Raw genomic sequence first — 23,124 nt, forward strand, 5'->3', positions numbered from 1 at the left:
AACGACTAATGTGTTATTGGATTCTGATCATGCCGCACAACTAACGACTAATGTGTTATTGGATTCTGACCGCACAACTAACGACTAATGTGTTATTGGATTCTGATCACACCGCACAACTAACGACTAATGTGTTATTGGATTCTGATCACACCGCACAACTAACGACTAATGTGTTATTGGATTCTGATCACAACTAACGACTAATGTGTTATTGGATTCTGATCACACCGCACAACTAACGACTAATGTGTTATTGGATTCTGATCACACCGCACAACTAACGACTAATGTGTTATTGGATTCTGATCACACAACTAACGACTAATGTGTTATTGGATTCTGATCACAACTAACGACTAATGTGTTATTGGATTCTGATCACACAACTAACGACTAATGTGTTATTGGATTCTGATCATGCCGCACAAGTAACGACTAATGTGTTATTGGATTCTGACCGCACAACTAACGACTAATGTGTTATTGGATTCTGATCACACCGCACAACTAACGACTAATGTGTTATTGGATTCTGATCACACAACTAACGACTAATGTGTTATTGGATTCTGATCACACAACTAACGACTAATGTGTTATTGCATTCTGATCACACCGCACAACTAACGACTAATGTGTTATTGGATACTGATCACACAACTAACGACTAATGTGTTATTGGATTCTGATCACACCGCACAACTAACGACTAATGTGTTATTGGATTCTGACCACACAACTAACGACTAATGTGTTATTGGATTCTGATCACACAACTAATGACTAATGTGTTATTGGATTCTGATCGCACAACTAACGACTAATGTGTTATTGGATTCTGATCACACAACTAACGACTAATGTGTTATTGGATTCTGATCACAACTAACGACTAATGTGTTATTGGATTCTGATTGCACAACGAACGACTAATGTGTTATTGGATTCTGATCACACAACTAACGACTAATGTGTTATTGGATACTGATCACACAACTAACGACTAATGTGTTATTGGATTCTGATCGCACAACGAACGACTAATGTGTTATTGGATTCTGATCACACAACTAACGACTAATGTGTTATTGGATACTGATCACACAACTAACGACTAATGTGTTATTGGATTCTGATCGCACAACTAACGACTAATGTGTTATTGGATTCTGATCGCACAACTAACGACTAATGTGTTATTGGATTCTGATCGCACAACTAACGACTAATGTGTTATTGGATTCTGATCGCACAACTAACGACTAATGTGTTATTGGATTCTGATCACAACTAACGACTAATGTGTTATTGGATTCTGATCGCACAACTAACGACTAATGTGTTATTGGATTCTGATCACACAACTAACGACTAATGTGTTATTGGATACTGATCACACAACTAACGACTAATGTGTTATTGGATTCTGATCGCACAACTAACGACTAATGTGTTATTGGATTCTGACCACACAACTAACGACTAATGTGTTATTGGATTCTGATCGCACAACTAACGACTAATGTGTTATTGGATTCTGATCACACAACTAACGACTAATGTGTTATTGGATTCTGATCACAACTAACGACTAATGTGTTATTGGATTCTGATCGCACAACGAACGACTAATGTGTTATTGGATTCTGATCACACAACTAACGACTAATGTGTTATTGGATACTGATCACACAACTAACGACTAATGTGTTATTGGATTCTGATCGCACAACTAACGACTAATGTGTTATTGGATTCTGACCACACAACTAACGACTAATGTGTTATTGGATTCTGATCACAACTAACGACTAATGTGTTATTGGATTCTGATCACACAACTAACGACTAATGTGTTATTTGCTTTCATCTTGTTTTACATCCTATTCGAGAATTTTTCATTCATATAAATACGTCATCAGTAACACACATTGTAAGCCTGATGCATGACGCTCAAAGCCATCTTTATCGAGCAACTTTCACTTTAACATCTAATACCGAACTAAGAAGGACAAAACAATAATCAAATCGAACTAAGAAGGACAAAACAAAAATCAAATCAAATAAAAATAATGAAATAAAAACAAATAAGTACAAAAGAGTAGGAGAAAAAAAATGAGAGTACCGACTCAACAGGATAAGATCAGGCATACATAACTAACTCACATGTATTTTAAAATTCTAATTCCGAACACTTGGCGAAGGACCAGTCACTACCTATGTTAACCTCCTTTGGTATGACGCAGCGACATGGTGAAAAATAGAACACGGAACCCTTTGGCTGTCCTTATCACTAGTGGTTTTCCGGGAAACGATGGCAGCTAACGCTCAAAGGAGACAGAGCGTATTTGTGATGATATCATTTATCATAACGATATAACAGAAAGAATGAAGAGAAGGAATACCATGGAAACGATTTATCTCCTTGAAAATATTCTATACAAGTGCATGTACAATTAAATACAAAAAAATCTATCTACATTAAAATAAAGTTAATTTTGTTGTAATTGAATGTACAGAATATTTGTAATTTTCCTCAGGTCAAACAAACTTTATCAGTTATAAAGATTATAGTCCAGGTTTAAGGGTAAGTTTACAAGATTATAGTCCAGGTTTAAGGAGAAAAACACTTTTTTTAAATTCTTCTGTGTCTCCGTTTGGTTCGAAATGCAGCTGGAGTTGAACGGGTAAGCTGTACTTCAATAGTACATCTCCGCATTGTCCATAGCATCTGTTCTGGGGGGATCTTTCAAAAATTCTGGAAAAATCACGGTATTGATTATTATGTAAATTGCATACAAGTTTGAAATTAAGCATATTATAAAAATTAAAGTTCAAAGACAACATAAAGATTTTTGAATATGTTCAGAAATACATTCTGGAAAGCAAAATATTTTGAAAAATGCATTTAATACATGCGAGTTAGTTATGCATGCCTGATCTGATTTTGTTGAGTCGATATCCTCATTTTTTCCTTTCCTGTTCTTTTGTACTTAATTGTTTTTCGTTCATTATTTTTTTTAATTTGATTTGATCTTTTCAGAATATAGTTAGTTCCCATTAACCTCCTTATATTATCTTTATACTTTATATATATTGAAATACTATCATCAATCATCATATATATTGTAATTTCTCATGTACATCATTATGTGGATTTTACCTTGTACCTTAAAGGAAAAGGCTTACACTGTACATAGGCGATGCCTGCTGCCTAATCCTTATTATGTTATACATAATAAAATACTATTTAAATGTAGCGAGGTGAACAATGTGTAGAAATTGCCACAAAACATAAAAAATACGAAAATACAGCTTATATAAACCCTTGGGAGAGGTTAGCTAAAGAATAAGTAATTTACCCCAAATGTCCAGTACTCCGTCTTTACTGATGTCGAAATTGCTGAGCTGCTGTTGGGCGTATCTTTCGGCGTCCTCCAATGAAAAGTGGAAGTTGTCGAAGAAGAAGTAGGCTATTTCGTGGAACTCGAGCCGAGAGTCTTTATTTAGGTCGAATTTGTCAAACATATCGGTAACTGAGCGTTTGTCAACCGTTGGAGATCTCTGGAAAAAAAAAGAACATTGTTTATACGTACTACATGCACTCCATTGATTACATGTGATTTAATTCATATTTAAAATCTTTATGATCCAACTAGCAACCTTCTAAACATTGAAGGGTGTAGTGTTTAACGTATTCGCTTCTCAACGCTGCGACTCGATTTCGCTCGACAGAATTGTATGTGAGAGGGTATGGTGTCGACCGCTCGGACATCTATCTACATGTGTGTGGTACCGAGAGAATCACGAAAATGGCGAACTTTGACATGCTTTTTCATTGATTGTTCAGTGTATTACAGCATATGTACATACTGCTGGTCATCCATTACATTCATACTAGTGAAACATTACTAAAAGTGAATGTCGATTTAAACTGTTCAACCATGTAAAGCATGTTGTCTTTAGAAGGTTTCACTTGTATCCTCCTCACAAACCCAATATTTGTGAGGAGAGCAGCGTGAAAGGTGAAGACAACGAACAGTGATCAATCTCAAAACTCCTATAAACAATACAAAATAGAGAGTTTGGCAAACACGGACCCTGGATATACCACAAGGGATCAGGTGCCGCCTAGAAGGAGTAAGCATCCCCTGTCGATCGGTCACACCCGCCGTGAGCCCTATATCTTGATCAGGTAAACGGAGTTATCCGTAGTCAAAATCAGTGTGACAAGAACGGTCTAACAATCGATATGAAACACATCAGACAGCATTTGGCCCAATGATAGGTTGTATTGGCAAAATAGATCGTTATAACGACCATAGAATTTGAGAAATGCTGACTTCAAACGAGAGTGTTGAAACACCCTACACCATCAACATGATTGTCAGTAGCCTGCATCGATTTAAAAACTGATCATACTCAGAATAAGCTCTTGCGTATCGAATCAGTTGAGAGACGTAAACACCATATGCAGGTGACAGTGGAATATTGCTAAATAAATATGGCAAATTGACGACAGAGAAGCTGAAATCATCCCGTTTATTATGAAGTTGAGTTGTTAGTTTGTCGTTATTATCTATTTTCAATGAAATATCAAAGTATGATGCAGAAGTGGACGACTCTGTGGTGTCTTATTTCCAGTTCACAGGGATATATCATATTGACATATGAATGCAAATTATCATTGTTAATAGATAAAACGTCGTATCAGAAATCCTCGACTTGTGAAGATTTGGAGATTTACCTAATAAAACAAAGGTGTTGTTTTTGTATCTCGTTCATAAAAAATCGTTGTGCTAGGTTTCAAAAAGTACCATCACATTAATCTGATAACGACGATACCACTCCAGTATCTTAATTATTTTTTTGTGTACGTAACAATGGAAATGACCCTAGAATATATATTAGTATTGTACTTACTGAAAAATCAATTTGAAAAACCATTACAAATCAGGGTTATGAAATAGTATCCGTGGATGTTTTGCTTTCTTATATTTTGAGACTTTCTGTTTGATAGAGAAGTTTGTCCGGGGTTCCAATTCTGTTTAAATAATTGATAGGATCCTTGTTATTTGTTAAAATAAACTATGCATCACTTACAAACTACATTCATCCAACATACAGCAGTTATTGAGGAGCGCCTCAGAGGGTGAAGTAAATTACTTTCATCCTTTCATTAATGATCTCTGCACATGCTGTATATGTTTATCCACAAACGTCATACGATAAGACACACTGACGAGCATTAAAATAAAATCCATGCATATTTTTACAACTTAAAAGAAACCATGTAAACCAAATATTATCAGTTCCAAGATTAGAACAATTACGGTGATGACAACGAAGAGGTGCAGTAAATTATTTCCAATTGCGGAAAAAGTTAATTAATGACATCAGACAGATGAAAAGACACTAAAAATGGATCTATAAGCAATTGATGAATTCATTCATACAACATAAATATCAAGTTTTTAAATCTATAAATAAAAACGGGCCCAACATTTTTACTCGTGATAACATTTGAGGACCCAATATCATTCCGTGTCCTTTCAACAAATCTAACAAGAATCTTCGAAATACTTTCATTAATTAACTTTCCTATTTTGGAAGGAACAAAAACAGCGATCTAAAACCAAACGTGCACGCACGCTATCCGGATCAATGCTGCCAATAATAGTGGATAAATGTTTGTTAACAAGAAAGAGAAGAAGAAAAAAACGTCCAATACTCCTGATTTCGTTTCATATTTCTCGATGACAGTCAATTTTCCCGTAAAAATAAAACTACCGAACACAGTGTATGATGTTGGTATCTCTGGTGACCGGCGTTTGATATTATATAAATGTATATCAGTGATATTATATAAATGTATATCAGAAAACCCTTAATTGACAACCTTCAAATTGTGAACATTCATGTTCTATAGTGAGATAACGATTCTCCCAGTAATGAGGAAAATGGGGTTCACACATTTATCAGACAAAGTGGTCGATATCAGAATACCGAATTCAATACCTAAGCTTTAGTTACATGTACATGTCTTATACTGGGTGAATGTTTCTTTGTGTGTGCATATTTGCACCGTAACGTTACCATGCATGTTGTAAAATGCATATTAATATTTAATCAAATAAACCACGTTCATAAATATACACGAACAGCTTTATACATGTACCATTTTATTCGGAAGTTAATTCTTCATATTGGGATTAAGATATCGGGTTTTAAAATATCATAACCAGTGACAAGTTGTTTTTATAATTAATATAAAATCCTTCGCCTTTAAAAATCATTTTTCTTAGCATACACCTTTTACCGCTTGATGATGTTTCCATTTTGAAATTATTTTATTGATCGCAAAATTAACATAGCAGATTGACAATGAACTTGGTGACAAATGAACAGGCAAAGGAAGTGAAAAACCCAATAACTCTGCTGTCAACGTTAACGCCCCCCCCCCCCCCCCGACTCTACATGGATGAAAGGCGTATACCTCATAGTGACGCTATACTAGATGTTTTTGTGTAACATCCCCGCTATCTCTCTATGTATTATGAAAGGTGAAGATAACGAACAGTGATCAATCTCATAATTCCTATAAGCAATACAAAATAAAGGGTTGGGCAAACACGAACCCCTGGACGTACCAGAGAGGTGGAATCAGGTGCCTAGGAGGAGTAAGCATCCCCTGTCCTGCAATTTATTTATTATGTATTATCTAGTGTGCTCGACAAAATATGTATTCACGATAGATTTCAACAAATTATGCATCTTTCCACAGGTATGATTGATTGATTGAATATTGTTTAACGTCCCTCTCGAGAATCTTTCACTCATATGTAGACGTTCCACAGCTAAAACTGCATTGTTTTGACTAACTAAAGTAATTTGAGTTTTCCATTTCAAAATATTATGTACATATCCTCCACTTTTCATCCATATCAGGTTTCTCTGGGTGTTATTCCTCCTTAATATACACTCTCTCACCTGGCGGCGCAATGTGCAAGCTTCACATACAACTCTGTCAACGTCTTCCGGTTGCGAGGAGGGCGCCCTTACCAATAAACATGCATCTAGTTTATGTGTTACATACAGACGATTTTAATGCATTTACTTATACCACCCAGCCCAGCCTGGGCCCTGCCCTATGGATTTACTTATACCATCCAGCCCAGCCTGGACCCTTGAAAAAAAATATTGGAAAGACGACTCTGAGCGCAATGTGACTACGCACAAAGTCACTTTTGAAGAAGATTTAAAAATAAAAATGCATTGTCTCTATACCGTGGAACCATGGATTTGGCAATATTGGTAGATGGCTTCGCGCTCATTTTTTTGCATGTTTTATTATGTTTCTGGAAGGTCAGGGGGTAGTGAAGATTTTAAAATTTTGTTATTCATATTGAATGCCCGACAGGCTGAACTGCATTGAATTTCACAATTTTGGTGTAAAGGGCTTCAAGCTCAATATTCGTTTGCTAGATGTTGCGGAGTAATAATAATCTTTAAATTTTTATTGAATTTCCACTGTATAACCCATTAAACCAGTCCTTGGGCCTAAACCCTTTACCCAGGGGTCATGAAGTTCACAATTTTTTCATGTTATCAGTGAGACTAAAACAGTATCAATTTAGAGGTTATACTATTCACAATCTCCTAGTTTGGGCCGAAAACCCCCCACAACAAGCATATTTGCCCCCTACCTAAAACGATACTCCACAGCAAGTTTAGTAAAAATATATCTTACAGTTTCTGATAGGTCGACTCAGATATATAAAAATGGCCCCCAGTTACTGTCAAAGAGAGGTTAAAGGACCAGTTTGTACCGGAAAGGTCCAGTGCTCTCAATACATCTAAAGGTGACGTTGAACACTTTTAACCAAACTTTAAACCTCATATATATAAATATTTCATATGTAAAATTCAGGGAAATATTAAAGGAATACATCACACTATAAATCACACTATCTCCCAGGAGAGACTGCCAGCTGGTTTGGTATTGCAATGTGTGGTAAAAATTATACTCGCAAATTTGAAGACGAACTTCATTATACATGTGTATAGTATACTGTGGAATAAGGAAACAATACCTAGGCACTAGATATTGCCAAAGTTCATATGTAATTAGATACCGGAGTATTAATGTGATGAAATAACGCCACTTTCTGATGAAAAAATACAGAAAGCAATTTAGAAGTCTCCAGCTGTAGGTGTTAACAACATATATACACCTAAAAAAATATGTTTAATGACAAATCTACTAGTTTGACTTCATTCAGGAGTTTTCTTACGGTACATATTTTACGACGGATGAATGACAAAATCACACAGATTTTCTAGTTTTAAACACCTGAAACTGGCAGTGATATGCTCGGTTACAAGAACAAAACACATTTTCACTGGTCACAAATGTGTAGCAGGACCCGAAGCAATGCGATGAATATGAAATAATTCAGATCATATCATCATATTCTTTACAATTCACTTATGCAATTCGATAAGAGAAAAATGTTGTATTGCCACATCTCTTAAATTTACCATCATATATTTCAATTTCCGACACTTGAAATTAAAACTTAACGAGTGTCCAAGTAAACTGTAAGGAAATGTTTAGTTGTAAAGAAATTGTAGGTCTAAAAATATATATGCAAGATTTCGTTACGTTTTGATAATTAATTGAATAAAGTCCTATTTTCAAGTTGTACATACAAATTGTGTAATTATATATGTATACATCTGTATTATGTTAATATATTGCGAATCCTGTAATATTTTGAAATATGTACATGAAGAAGTTTTCGTTCGATAGGCTCTAAATTAACAAAATCCTTCAAATTTTAAAATTTCTGTTTAGAATCAGACAATGGGTAAATTTCGATTCCACGAGTATAATTTTCATATTCATTAAATTACTTTCCTACTGTACTTATTTGTTTGAACTTTTTTTTTAGGAAGGCGACATGCTTTCATCTTATATATATATCAAACGTGACAGAATTAATTATCGAAATGCAAACTGTGATACCCATCGCACTGTAAGCCTAGTCACGTTTCACAAAGTGGGTTATTTTTATGTTCAAGGTAGTTTAATTTTGCAACATACAATCTTGTCTGAGAAAGGAATGCGTGCAAATCACAAGATAATTGTATATTATATTCAAATTTTAATTTAACATTTTATTTAACATTAGGTGAAAGAGAAATACATGTGATTTACAAACAAGATAAATACATATAGTTTGTTATCAACATGTACTGTATGTATCAGTACCTTAATCTGGAATTGAGAAATTGAAATTTCGTGGCAAGAACTGTTAACGAAATTCAAAGAAATAAACCGTAACCGGTTTTGTATTAAAAAAAAAAAGAAATTCTTTTAAAAACGATATTCTCAGGATCACAAGAAATCATGACCAGATACAATGTAGTTGATGAATAATCATAGTTAAACCAGCAATGGAATTTTTTTTAAAAAACTTATCAATGAAAATCTATCTTATGAAATTCTAAATATAGGTACATGTAATATACTTACTTTGTGAACGGAGCGCGATTTGGACTTGTCTGTGGGTAACGTTAAGGCCACTGCCGTCAGAGACATGAGAAGAACCAGCTTCACGGCCACCATGATCCACCTCTGTGTGTAATAATAAAAATACTACGGGTTATGATAATGTAACTTTGTACACCGTACGAGCGATACTGGGATAACATATGCAACATTGGGAGTTTATATTCCATTACAGACCATCTTCAAATTAATCGATGGCTTCTTTTCTAAAATACGACACATTATCGGGGTTTTGATTTGAGCCCTTTTTACCAGAAGATATGACACGTGGAGAGGTACTTAACAAATGGTCAATTATGAAATGGCAGATGGAACGCGTTACGCTATCTGCAATTATAACCAATTCAACATCCAAAAGTACTCTAGAATCTTTGAGTTCGATTATCGTACATTCATATCGGACTAGTGAAGTACAGGTTCGTCGGTAAATATTGCTGTTGACTGTGGGTTTTCAAAGCTAAGGGGATAGGATTTGAGTGCCGAGTCTGATGTTTTTCGCATTTTAGTCTAGTTTAAGCAAATAATTTTATCTACCAAAAAAAAAAAAAAAAAAAAAAATGCGCAATACAACTCGGTGGTTTTGAGACATTAATGTGTAAGTTTATGCAAGAATATAGAATCCTTACTAAACGAAAAAAAATTCATTTCAGAAAAAAATTAGATTGGCATACCTGTTTTGGGTCTATGTTCCGTCACAGCCTCGATATTAGTAATCTCCTCGGTACCCTTACAAGGTATTTATACCTGCCCGTGTCGTCATCTGAGATGGATGTGTAATTAGTGTCAAACCAATAAATCGGCACGTGTTTTCAAAATTCGTAAAATGTGTACGAATATATAAAAATTCGTAAAATGTGTACGAATATATATGATTTTCATCGTTTCAAATCCACGTTCGTATATTGTGTATGTGTTTCGTTAATGGTTATACAATTGATAATGAAACGGGCAGGTGAAACGTAAGGAAGATAGACTATCGAACTAAACATACACCAATGGTGATTCATGTAATGAGTTGTATAAATGTTTAGTAGAATGTTTGCCTCTTTCCACCACATGTTCAAACTGCAAGTATTTCCCAATGCAGGAAGGTGTATTTCATGTATGCAAGTAAAATATATTTCTTGAAAACCGCGAATCTCTCCTCGAGAATAATGCATTTATCAGGAATAATAAGTTGAATTTATGGAATTTTTAAAAAATGTATATTGAATGGATTCTTTTGCAAAAATATTACAAAATACAAGAAACTAGATAAAAATCAGAATTAAATACAGGTATTGTTGCATAGAGGAAGGACTTTTTAAATGGGTCTTGCTAAAACGCGGAACGGAAAACGAAACGGAAGAACGGAACGGAATTTAAGAATTAGAATGATTAATGTAGCTAAGATAGCACAAAAAAAAAAGGGGGGGGGGAGGGGAATGCTTTCTTTTGATTAAAATAAAAATTTGGGAATTTGTTTACAAGCGGTAAAACAATTTTATCTTAAAATTCTGCATCATAAATTGATTACGCGAATGAAGTTAATCGTTTGTACGACTCGTATAAGAATTTACAAAGCGTTTTACAAGAATTTTGAAATTTCGGTATTGACAGATGTGTTAGCGAGCAGCGACACCTATGGGTAGAGAATGGAAAGAACACACGTGGTTTATATCCCCCCTCCCCCCGGCAAAACGTCATTTACGCACATATACATGAATTTACATATAATACCGTGTATGTGTGTACCTACAGCAGGGAGTGCGGTATGTATAAAACAACAATAATTCATGATTTTATTAAGTCAACAAGTTCAACATCATGTGTTTGATTTATTATTTTGACTTAGTGACCGCAGCACTGCAATCCTAAATAGAGGGGACTTCTGGCAGTTCATTTCTAAACTAAATACGTGTACTTGCATGTATCTTAACATGAGACAACCTTTTAATTCCATTCAAGCATAAATTCTCTGTTAGCCTTTTAGCTATTTCATATATTATGAAATAATATTAATTCCTGACTGTGGATCGTATGAACTTCGCCTTAGTGTTCATTGGTTCTGTTTCAATCTTTCTTTCCCGCTGTATCTCTCAGGGTTAACACTAATCCGCAGGTACGAACTATCACATAAATTCATCCCAAAGGAGGCAAACCTTTTATGCACACCGGACTCGTTCGCTTTTAAACTTGATGTGATACATAAATGTATATTATCCCAGGTGTAGAACAAAATTCAAATTCAATTATCTTAAAAATATCTAGTTCGAATAAAAGCAAGGTCGATTTAAAATAGCTATGTTTGGGGAAAATTGTTGATTTTACATGGTTGTTGGGGGGGGGGGGGGGCTTTTATTTATTGGATATAAAAATTGAAAAGGGCTTGAATTATACTTAAGTCTTTTTCAGTATGTCCATCTTATTTTCTCTTTATTTGTGTAACAACATGTCACAATCGGGGGGGGGGGGGGGGGGGGGGGGGGGGGGGGGGGGGGGGGGGCAGAAAATGACAAAGCCAGGAAAAACGATGGTAGTACGCACAGATGTTTGCTTAATATTTTTCATGTAAGTTAATGTTAAGATACAAAATACATAAAATATGCATTAGTATGAAGTATATAAAACGATGGATTCTGTGGATTACTTCCCTTTCTTTCTGTAATGTCTGCTTCCCTTGTTCATAATAAGCCTTTTGATTTTACAAAATGCCGACCTCCTTATAACATTGTTGGATACAATATTTTTTCCGTTCCACGTTTTAGCAACACCCCCTTTTCAATGCGTGAATTAGTTACATTATATTTATTGATGAAAGGTGAAGAAACGAACATTGATCAATCTCATAACTCCTATACGCAGTGCAAAATAGTTAGTTGGACAAACACGGACCCCTGGGATCAGGTGCCTAGGAGGAGTAAGCATCCCCTGTCCCACCGGTCACACTCGCCGTGAGCCCTTTATCTTTACTTTTAAAATTGTGTATATCTTTTGAATGGGGGGGGGGGGGGTGTCTTTGATATATTAGATGTAGATACATCACCTCATTACTAGGCCTTTCATACCGTACCTAAACTTTTGACCGAGTTACCTTGAACTTTGACCTACTTTTAAAGACCTTTTGAACCAAAGTGATTATGTTAAGTAGATTCACGCTTCCTGGTGAGCGATGTTGTTTTCTGACATCTTTTGTTAATTGCACAGGAGACCAAAAATACTTATTGTCCAGTAAAAGATTATTGGTGGATCCAGGAATTTGTGAAAGGGGTTCTAGCACTTGATCTTTATACATGAAAATGCCTAGTTTGATTAATCATTTTTCTATGAAATGTTGAATTTTTAATTTCGTAAATATAAAGAGGACAAAGGGACATATTGGTTTGTGTAACATAAATAATGAGTGACATATTGATAATACGAGTACATGACGATTTTCTTAGACATTACTACTTCCACCAGTGCGATCAATATTTAATAACTGCAAGAAATCTCTGAAAGTCAATGTACAAATGTTGGGAGAGTGCATACCTTTCTAAACCTTTATGGTATTGTATTGTATTGTTTATTGGCTTTAAGCCTTACGGCTCATCAGCATAATACATATTCAATTACAAAGTATAAACAAAAAAGATGTATACAGTATGAAAAGTGGAGTGAATATTAGAGGATGGACATACATGAAGAGAGTTATAAGACAAGTTTACATAAAAAAGAAACCAACAAAAACCAGCATATACATTAGACGATAGTTTGGCTAGATCGTAAGAGTAAAGCACCTTTTAAAATGGTAAAATGATGCACTAATTATAAATATAAATTGTTGTCATCCTCCTGCAGCTGCGCTTCTTAAGTTTTTGTACAGAACTGAGATGAATTCTAGCTTAGACCCATCCTACTGACACACAACATAATTCATTATGCAGTAAACGGATAAACACAATTACATGAAAGCTGAAGATAACGAACAGTGATCAATCTCATGAATGAAAACTCATTCAAAAAATGTTAATATGGTAGACTGAAAAGTAAGACAGGCAATCGTGTTAAATAAGTGTTAATGTGATAAAATTCAATGCTAATTTTTACAAATAACAAAACAATGTGTATGTACTAATGTAATGATTTAGATATTAGGTTGTGCTTCTCATAATTACTTATATAACGCAGTGAGAATTGGTAATAGACTAGACCCGAGATTCGTCCCGGGCTTTAAAGAATCCGCCAATAGGCCGGGGTTTTGCTCCCCCTTGGGTAAGTGGTGCAAAATCCTGCATTCTGAGCATTTCCTGACACTTTTTTTACACTTTCAAATTGTCTAGTTCTTAAACAAGACTTATACGTTACATTTACTTTTTAGGAATTCTCAGAGAACTTGTATCTGACGAAAATATCGTACATATGTAGGCCTACATGAAAGGTGAGGATAACGAACAATGATCATACATGTATTAATTACATCCTATCATTGAATCAAATACTGTCTCACAGGTTTCATACCGATTGTTAGGCCGTTCTTGGCACACTGATTTTGACTACGGATTACTCCGTTACCTGATCAAGATATAGGGTTCACGGTGGATGTGACCGGTCGACAGGGGACGCTTACTCCTCAAAGGCACCCGATCCCACCTCAAGTATATCCAGGGGTCCGTGTTTGCCTAACTCTCTATTTTGTATTGTTTATAGGAGTTCTGAGATTGATAACTGTTCGTTATCTTCACCTTTCATATATGATCACGTGACTTTGCAAGAGGAATTTCGAAAGTAAACAATTTACATGGCGACATGAAAGCGTGGACAGCCTGACGAGACACATTCAGCGATAAAAGTCAGTCAGACGGAAAAAAGGTTAGAGGTCACCACCTTGAGCAATGGAAGGGTTTAAATTTCATGTTTAACATGCAATCGTCATTCAGTACGATTACATACTGAAAACGAAATCCTGGTAACCCATGATATTTCTTATAATATTTTTCTCGCGACCATCGCACATTATAAAATAAAATCACCATTTTCTCCCTACATTGAGTAAACCAGTACTCATTTAATACCCTTGTATACTTTGTCGAAATTGTCAAATCGTATTAGGCCGGGGTTCGAATCCATGCCGCGAGAGACCTAAGTCGTTGGTAAATGTAGTGACAGTTCCATCACCAAACGCTCAGCATCAGGTGTGAATGTCACGGATCCTCAGAAATGACCTTTGAAATGGATGTCCCATGTCACAGTAGGTGTGGCACGCTTAAGAACCATCACTGCTCAATGGCCATGAGCGCCCTTCACCGGTATTGTTGACGTCTCCATATGAGTGAAAAATTCTCGAGAGGGACGTTAAGCAAGATACAATCAATCAATCAAATCTTATCATTTTTCATAGTTTAATCTACTGGCAAAATTTAGGTCCGGTTTTTAACATCGAACAAAATACGGTTTAATACTGCACACAAACCTTCCACTTTACAACAAGGAACGGTGATGAAGTTTTTTATTTGCAAATTAAGTACGTTTAATTATAACCATAGAATCTGCGAAACGCTGACTTTGAACGAGACTATTGAGGGCCTTGTTACATCAACATTATCGTCAGTAGCCTGTATCGATTTACAATTTGATCACATGCAGAACATGCTCTCGCGTATTGAATCAGTTGATACATAAATATCATATGCAGGTGATGATGGGATATTGCTACATAAATAAGGAAAATTGACGATGGAGTAGCTGGAAGTAATCCTGTTTGCCATAAAGTTTAGTTTGCCGTTAAACGTCTGTATGCAATAAAATATTCAAATATAAAGCAGATATAGTGTCGACTTTTCACTGTTTCTTTCATAGACGTAAAAGTTAGATCAAACGTGAATTCGACTAAGTTGTATAACCCCGCGGTCGGATCTATATCGAAGTTAGCGTTTACATGAAAGGTCATTTCAAAAATATTATGACCAATGAAACGACAGATCACGAATATTTTGGTATGATTTTGAGACTTTATGATACAAACAATTTTACCGAGGAAATTTTCAAATTGATGATGATCTCATTGAATATTTATCATTGAAATTTCTATTGATGAGAACGGAATTAATTGATTCGTCATACATAAAGTCTTAACGTTGTATGGTCCGAATTTCAACATCTTTTTTTCCACAGTGTAAACACGCTGTTAAGTCATCGCACATGTATTAATAACGCTGTACGACATGTCATACATTATTTCACCTATTTTAACCAGAATTATTTGATTTTAAATCGGTATTTACAATCAACCGCCACTCGACCATTTCAAGAGACTTTAAGATCATGGGTGATCTTATCTGCGTGTAACTGTATATTTTGTTACAATGGTACTGTGTCATAAGTTTAAGAGAAATAGAGAAATATCAAATACCCCTTAGTAATCCGTTGTTTTGCGCTCTTTCAACATTATAGTATGATAGTTGCGTCTGAGTTATTTACATCATGTTGGAATTCCCATGACGCGCGTGGGGCTATTTACAGATGCCTAACAGACAATGTATTTATATGTACCCGCTGTATTTACTTTTGAAATCTTCTCACTGTTTTCTTTTACATGCAAATGTTTTCAAGCCTGTAATTAAGGGGAAAATAATAACTTTAAAGACTAATCTTTAAAGACTAATTTGCTTTAAAGTAATTCTGTACAAAAATAATACATGAACTTTGGATCATACAGCTTTGAACTATTAAGTTCAAGATAGAAAGATGCATTAAGCTATTGTAAATGATATACTATGAATGTACAGATCACCGTGGAGTTGTCTACAAATAATGTTTTTCTCATTTCCAAACAATGAAAACTTGAATATCTATCTTTATACAAGATGAAATGCACCATGGGTTGCATGTCAACCATTTGTGTAAAACTAATTTAAACTGTGGGTCGATTTTGCATCAACAGTCGCGATATTGGCAAGCTGTGACGCAGACACTGGTTATAACGAAGCTGTTAAATATCTCTGTAGGTGTCATTTCTTTGAGAGAATCCATCACTGAAATACTCTATAGATTATAGACTGGATGAATTAAATTTTATTCAGAAGCTCCTTTGATAATTTGTGTTGCTTGCGCGTGAAACAAATTGACCAATGACAAAAGAAGAAATATATATATTTTCCACGAAATTCTTCGAAATGTGATCATACGATGGTCATTCAACAAAAGGTACACAGGCCTTATCAGTCAACTGAGTATTAGTTACAGCTCCAAGGACTACACAATCCACAATAATTTTCCTGTTCTGCATATCTAAGCTGAATTCTAATATTTAGCAGAAGTACAAAAAAATGTGTTCGTTTCAAAAACACAAATGTCACGTATTGATGAACGACTTTCCACAATACATTAGGTTATAAACATAACTATTGTCAACTAGCCCTGCGTTTGCGAAATTTGCAATTGTGGTACATATCTTTCTTTTTTCCTGAATATGCATTTGGTTTTCATATATTATCATCAAAATTTTAAAAACGTCTTTCAAATTATAGGCATTTAATCACTATGACCATTTCTGGTCCCACCCTGATACCAAAACCCTTAAATTTTAAATTCTGTTCCTTTTAAATATCCATTCAGCTACAATTTAGTATCAGTAGCATTTTAAAAGAAGATATTATTTTGTTTTACACACATAAACACTAGACGCCAAGTTTGGCCCCACCCTGAAGTCAGAACTTGTACCCCGGGGATCACGAAATTTACAATTTTGGTAGAAACTTTTAAACACTACATGACCATGCACATGTATTTAATTTTTCTAACAAATACTGTATTCGGTTGTAAAGAAGACGGTTTTTGGTTAAACGTGTTTAAGGAGGTACTCTACATCGTCATAATGGCTGACTTCCTTTATAAACATGGAGGAAAAAAATCAATATCAGCAGTATTTGACTTTTCCTTTTCAAATTTTAAATATCTAGCCGAGTAGCTCAGTAGGTTAGCATTCTGACTGCTGAACTGTAGGTCGCAGGTTCGAGTCCAATAGGGGTTCTAAATCTTTTTCAGATTATCTTCTACTAAAACTGTATTTTTTGATAAAATAAAGTAAATTTGAAAATTTTTAACTTCAAAATATTGTTGTACATATCCTACACCCTTCATTTACATCAAATTTCTCTGGTGTAGCATACCTCCTTAATTTCTAATGCAGGCCGGACGACGACGGATGCAGATCAATAGCAATTGGTCACATAAGTGACTCAGGTGACGTAAAATGTGTGGAAAATGTCACTCTCCTTCATATGACTTTTAAGAAATTCAAGAGCAACTCCTCATTACATGTAAAAACATTTCATCTTATCGATATGTAACGTTTCATGCTACTAAGCACGTTTTGTCACCACGGAACACTCAACAACACCGTAACCTCAAAAACATGACGTCACGACGACGTATTTCACAGTTTTTGAAAATGCCTCCTTCTACATTTCACACATTCATTTTTAATTGCGTATATAACTTTGCTTTTACAGCAGGATAAACTTTGAAATCCATTGGCGCTAGCTCAGGGATCCATTTTTCAAGATCTTATGACTTGAGAAGTTTATTTGTTGTTGTCAAGTGTAGATTAATGACAAATCTAAAGAAATTAATATTCAGGGGAAACCAGGGTTAGTGAAAATCAGTTTCGCAACTGTCGAGGAGAAAGTAGAAATACTACGGAAGAAACGTGACTTGAAGGGCAGTCAAGCGTACAAATTTGTTTTCTTAAGGTCCTCAAAATCCCACACCGAGAGGCTCATAGAACTTAACGCGAAAACACTACTAACTCAAATACCGAATGGAGAACAATTCCGTATCACTTCGAATGGGCGGATAGTAAAGAAAGATTCTGACCGTCAACACGGCAATTTCTCCGCGGACAGCAACAACCGCGATCAGGATCATCAATAGCAACCTCCCCGGCCCATAGACACTATAAAACTAGGTCACATTAATGTCTGTGGATGGACCAACGAAAATGCAGAACTTAGAAGCCAAATTATCAATGCGATGAATTGTGACATCATTTCAATAAGTGAAACACACTTATATAAAGGAAAAGAAATACATATTAAAGGGTACAAGTGGAAAGGATTCAATAGACAACAAATTCACGTAAATGCACCTAAAGCATCAGGGTTAACTGAACTTTTTAGTATTTCTGTGATCGACAAATGTTATGATGGCATTTTAGGAATTAAGTTTACTAAACACAACTCTGATTTTGAATTCATTGCATTTACTTGTTACCTCCCACCAGAAAATTCAAACAGAGGACGGGATGCTCAGGTTTTTTTTTTGCACATCTGTTGTCCCAGATTTATTTGCACAATGAAAATAATGGTATTTTTTTTATTGGTTGACATGAATTGTAGAATAGGCAACCTACAAGAGGTAATACAAGATGTTGATGAAATTACCATTCGTAAACCTAAAGACAACACTATAAACCAGCATGGTCATGAATTTATTGAGTTTCTCAATGAAACAAACTTTTGTGTTCTGAATGGCAGATTTCCAGATGACAATTTTACGTGTATTTCACGAAAAGGTAAATCTGTAGTTGACTATATGTATACCTGTAGATATATTTAGATATGTTACAAATTTTAATGTGTTTACAGTACAGTCTATTGTAGATGATTTCAAGTTTCATGATTTCTTAGGTATGAAATCAAAACTCCCGGATCACTCGGCTATTACTTGTGATTTTAGTGTTACTGAATATGGTTTAATACATGAATCTGAAAAGGTCGAAATCACTAAACCACGATTTAATCTGAAGAGGATCCCAATGGATTTTATGTCCAATGAATTGACTAGAACTGGTTTATTAATAGCAATAGATCAAATTGAAAAAAGCAGAAAATTGCAGGAAAATGTAGATGGCATTTATGACAATTTATGTAAAATAATTTTAAAAGAAATGGAAACTATCCAAAAGATTGTACACAAAAATTCAAGTAAACGTCTGAAAAATAAAAAGCCTTTTTGGAATGATGAATTACGTGATTTATGGAACAATACACGAGAAAAAGAAAATATTTTTGTGAAATATAAAGATAAAGAAGATGTTAAATCTGCCCTAAGACGAGAATACATTGAAGCACGGGATATTTTTGACAAGGCGCTTCGAACGCTCTTACAAGAAAACTGTAGCTAGAGACATTGAGAATATGAGTTCATCGAACCCAAATGAATTTTGGAATAAAATCAAAAAGCTTGGACCAAGAAATACAATATATATTCCAATGGAGGTCATAGATACAGATGGAAATAGCATTACTAATGAACGAGAAGTTTTAAATAGATGGCAAATTGATTTCCAAAATTTGTATAACGGTAGCGTGAATACTGATTTTTTTTCAAGATCATTACGATAGTTCAAGGCTAGAAAAAACAAGGTTGGAAAATAATATGAAACTTCAATCATTCATCTGCAATGAAGAATTAAATTATGATATATCGCTGGAAGAAATTTCTAATATTGTACTGCACTCTAAATCTAAATCTGCTAGTGGGTATGATGAAATTCCATATAGTGTTCTAAAATTCCCAATGATAATTAAAACATTACGTAATATCTTTCAACTTATATAAAATTTGATTCAAGTATCATCCCTTCCATCCGGAGGAAAGCTATCATATGTCCTATTCTTAAGGATTCCTCCTCGGACAAACGCCTGCCAATTAATTACCGAGGTATCAGCCTCCTATCCTGTATCAGTAAGCTTTATAGTGCATTTATTAATAAAAGGCTTGTTACTTATTTGGAGAATAATGATATTTTGGCAGATGAACAAAATGGTTTTAGAAAAGGGAGATCCTGTGAAGATCACGTATTTACTTTGAACAGTCTAATTCAGAATAATAAAAATCTGTATGTTGCATTTATTGATCTAAAGAAGTATTTTGATTTTGTAGATAGAGACATGATGCTGTATAAACTTCTGTTGAATGATATAAATGGTAAAATGTATAACTCGATCAAGAATATTTACCAAAGTTCAGAGTCATGCGTTCGAGTAAATGGAAAACTTACAAACTGGTTCAGCTGTAAAACTGGTGTTAAACAGGGGGATAACTTATCTCCAACTCTATTTTCGATTTTTGCAAATGACCTTGTTCATGAAATAAACTCTTTGGATTTGGGTGTAAATATCGCAGATGAAAAGCTGTCCGTTTTATTATATGCAGACGATATAGCCTTAATAGCTAAGACACCGGAAGAATTACAATGTATGTTACAAAAACTGCACAACTGGTGCAGGCGTTGGAGAGTCCTTATAAATACTGAAAAATCCAAATGTATGCATTTTCGTATAACTAGAACAAAAGGAACAGAGTTTGAATTCACTATTGGAACAAATACATTAGAAATAGTAGATAACTATAAATATCTTGGAATCATATTTACTTACACTGGAAATTTTACAAAAAATGCAGAAAATCTTGTTAAAGCTGGAAACGGGCACTTGGAAAAATTATCTCTACAATACACAATAATAAAGAATTTGGATTCACTGCTTACGAAAAATTATTTTACTCTTGCGTTTTACCTATATTAGACTATTCGTCCAGTGTTTGGGGGTTCAAAAAATTCCAGTCAATAGATAATGTTCAAAATCGAGCCATTAGATATTTTTTGGGAGTACATCGTTTTGCGCCTTTATTGGCAATCTATGGAGATACGGGGTGGATACCCAGTAAATATCGTCGATGGATTAATAGGATAAGATTTTGGTATAGAGTATTGTTATTTGACAGTTAACGCATTACTAGAAAAGTGTTTGAAATGGATCATGATATATGTAGAAACAACTGGTGTAGTGCTCTGAAAGAAATTTTGGAAAATTTGGAACTGGAACGTTATTTTGACTCAAAATTGTTAATAGACATGAATGTTCTTCAAACAAAAATGCATTACTATTACTCAAATATCTGGAAAAATGAAGTATTTAAAGTACCTAAATTACGAACTTATGTGTCTATAAAATCAACCTTTGGTCGAGAAAATTATGTAACATTGGATATGCCAAAATACTTTAGGTCAATTATGTCGCAGTTTAGATGTGGTATTTTACCTTTAAGAATAGAGACGGGAAGATATTATGGGGAACCTGCTGTTGAAAGAATATGCTCATTGTGTTCATTAAATTGTGTGGAAGACGAAATTCATTTTTTACTCTATCGTCCATTGTATTCTAAACTCAGAACAACTTTGTTTGAAAACACGGGATTTGATCAAGTGTCAATGTCAGATGTAGAGGTTCTTCGAATGTTAATTACAAACTACCCAAGACAATTAGCAAAATACTTGTACTCCTCCTTTTCTCTTAGACAATCTATTACATTTGGAAAAATCAACAACTGAGCTATTTATACATTATCTACTTATTATACATGTATACACATGTATATATATATAATTATAGAAATGTTATTATGCGCAATTATTTGCATTATATATTATTATATCAACGTTTAAAGTGGCATATAGCCCCGACGGGCCGGGTGTTTATTGATTTGTATATTGTGATGAAATTGGATGTATGAATATATGTACACATGTCACTATAATGAATAAAATTACGTACTTACTATAAGAGCTTAAAGCCAAATTTTCACAGATTTTAAATACAAACATTTATGAGTACAGAATATATTGGTCTCATGGAGATTTCTATAAAATGGGCCCAATGATTAAAGCTCACATGATCTGAACCCATCAAAACCAATTCAAACACAGTAGTATGAGCTCAGTGGACAAAAGCGTTGTCTTGCGGGAGAAAATCTTCTAATTGCTTGTTAGGCCGGTTTTTTTCTCGAATGGCATGTGTGTGTGTTTGTGTGTGTATGTATGTGTGTGTGTGTGTATATATGTATGTATGTATGTATGTGTGTGTGTATGTATGTATGTGTGTGTATGTATGTATGTGTGTGTGTGTGTGTGTATATATGTGTATGTATGTATGTATGTGTGTGTGTGTGTGTGTGTATGTATGTATGTGTGTGTGTATGTATGTATGTATGTATGTATGTGTGTGTGTGTGTGTGTGTGTGTGTGTGTGTGTGTGTGTATGTATGTATGTATGTGTGTGTATGTATGTATATGTGTATGTATGTATGTATGTGTGTGTGTGTATGTATGTATGTGTGAGTGTGTATGTATGTATGTGTGTATATATGTATGTATGTGTGAGTGTGTATGTATGTATATGTGTATGTATGTATGTATGTGAGTGTGTATGTATGTATGTGTGTGTATGTATGTATGTGTGTGTGTGTGTGTGTGTATATGTGTATGTATGTGTGTGTGTGTGTGTGTATGTATGTATGTGTGTGTGTATGTATGTATGTATGTATGTGTGTGTGTGTGTGTATGTATGTGTGTGTATGTATGTATGTATATGTGTATGTATGTATGTATGTATGTGTGAGTGTGTATGTATGTATGTGAGTGTGTATGTATGTATATGTGTTTATATGTATGTATGTATGTGTGTATGTATGTATGTGTGTGTATGTATGTATGTGTGTGTTTGTATGTGTGTGTGTGTGTGTGT

General features: G+C 34.6%; 1 protein-coding gene across 1 annotated transcript; it reads right to left on the minus strand.

Moving 5' to 3' along the window:
* Positions 1-2,405: 2,405 nt before the first annotated feature.
* On the minus strand, positions 2,406-10,130 carry LOC125671110 (uncharacterized). The gene is made up of 3 exons (XM_048906577.2): positions 9,542-10,130; positions 3,366-3,567; positions 2,406-2,761 (listed from the first exon to the last, which is right to left on the minus strand). Exons 1-3 carry the CDS (start codon positions 9,632-9,634, stop codon positions 2,703-2,705), a joined length of 354 nt encoding a protein of 117 aa, XP_048762534.1. The 5' UTR covers positions 9,635-10,130; the 3' UTR covers positions 2,406-2,702.
* Between the last annotated feature and the right edge of the window lie 12,994 nt (positions 10,131-23,124).

The sequence above is a fragment of the Ostrea edulis genome, chromosome 4, assembly GCF_947568905.1.
Source record: "Ostrea edulis chromosome 4, xbOstEdul1.1, whole genome shotgun sequence".
Classification (NCBI taxonomy): domain Eukaryota; kingdom Metazoa; phylum Mollusca; class Bivalvia; order Ostreida; family Ostreidae; genus Ostrea; species Ostrea edulis.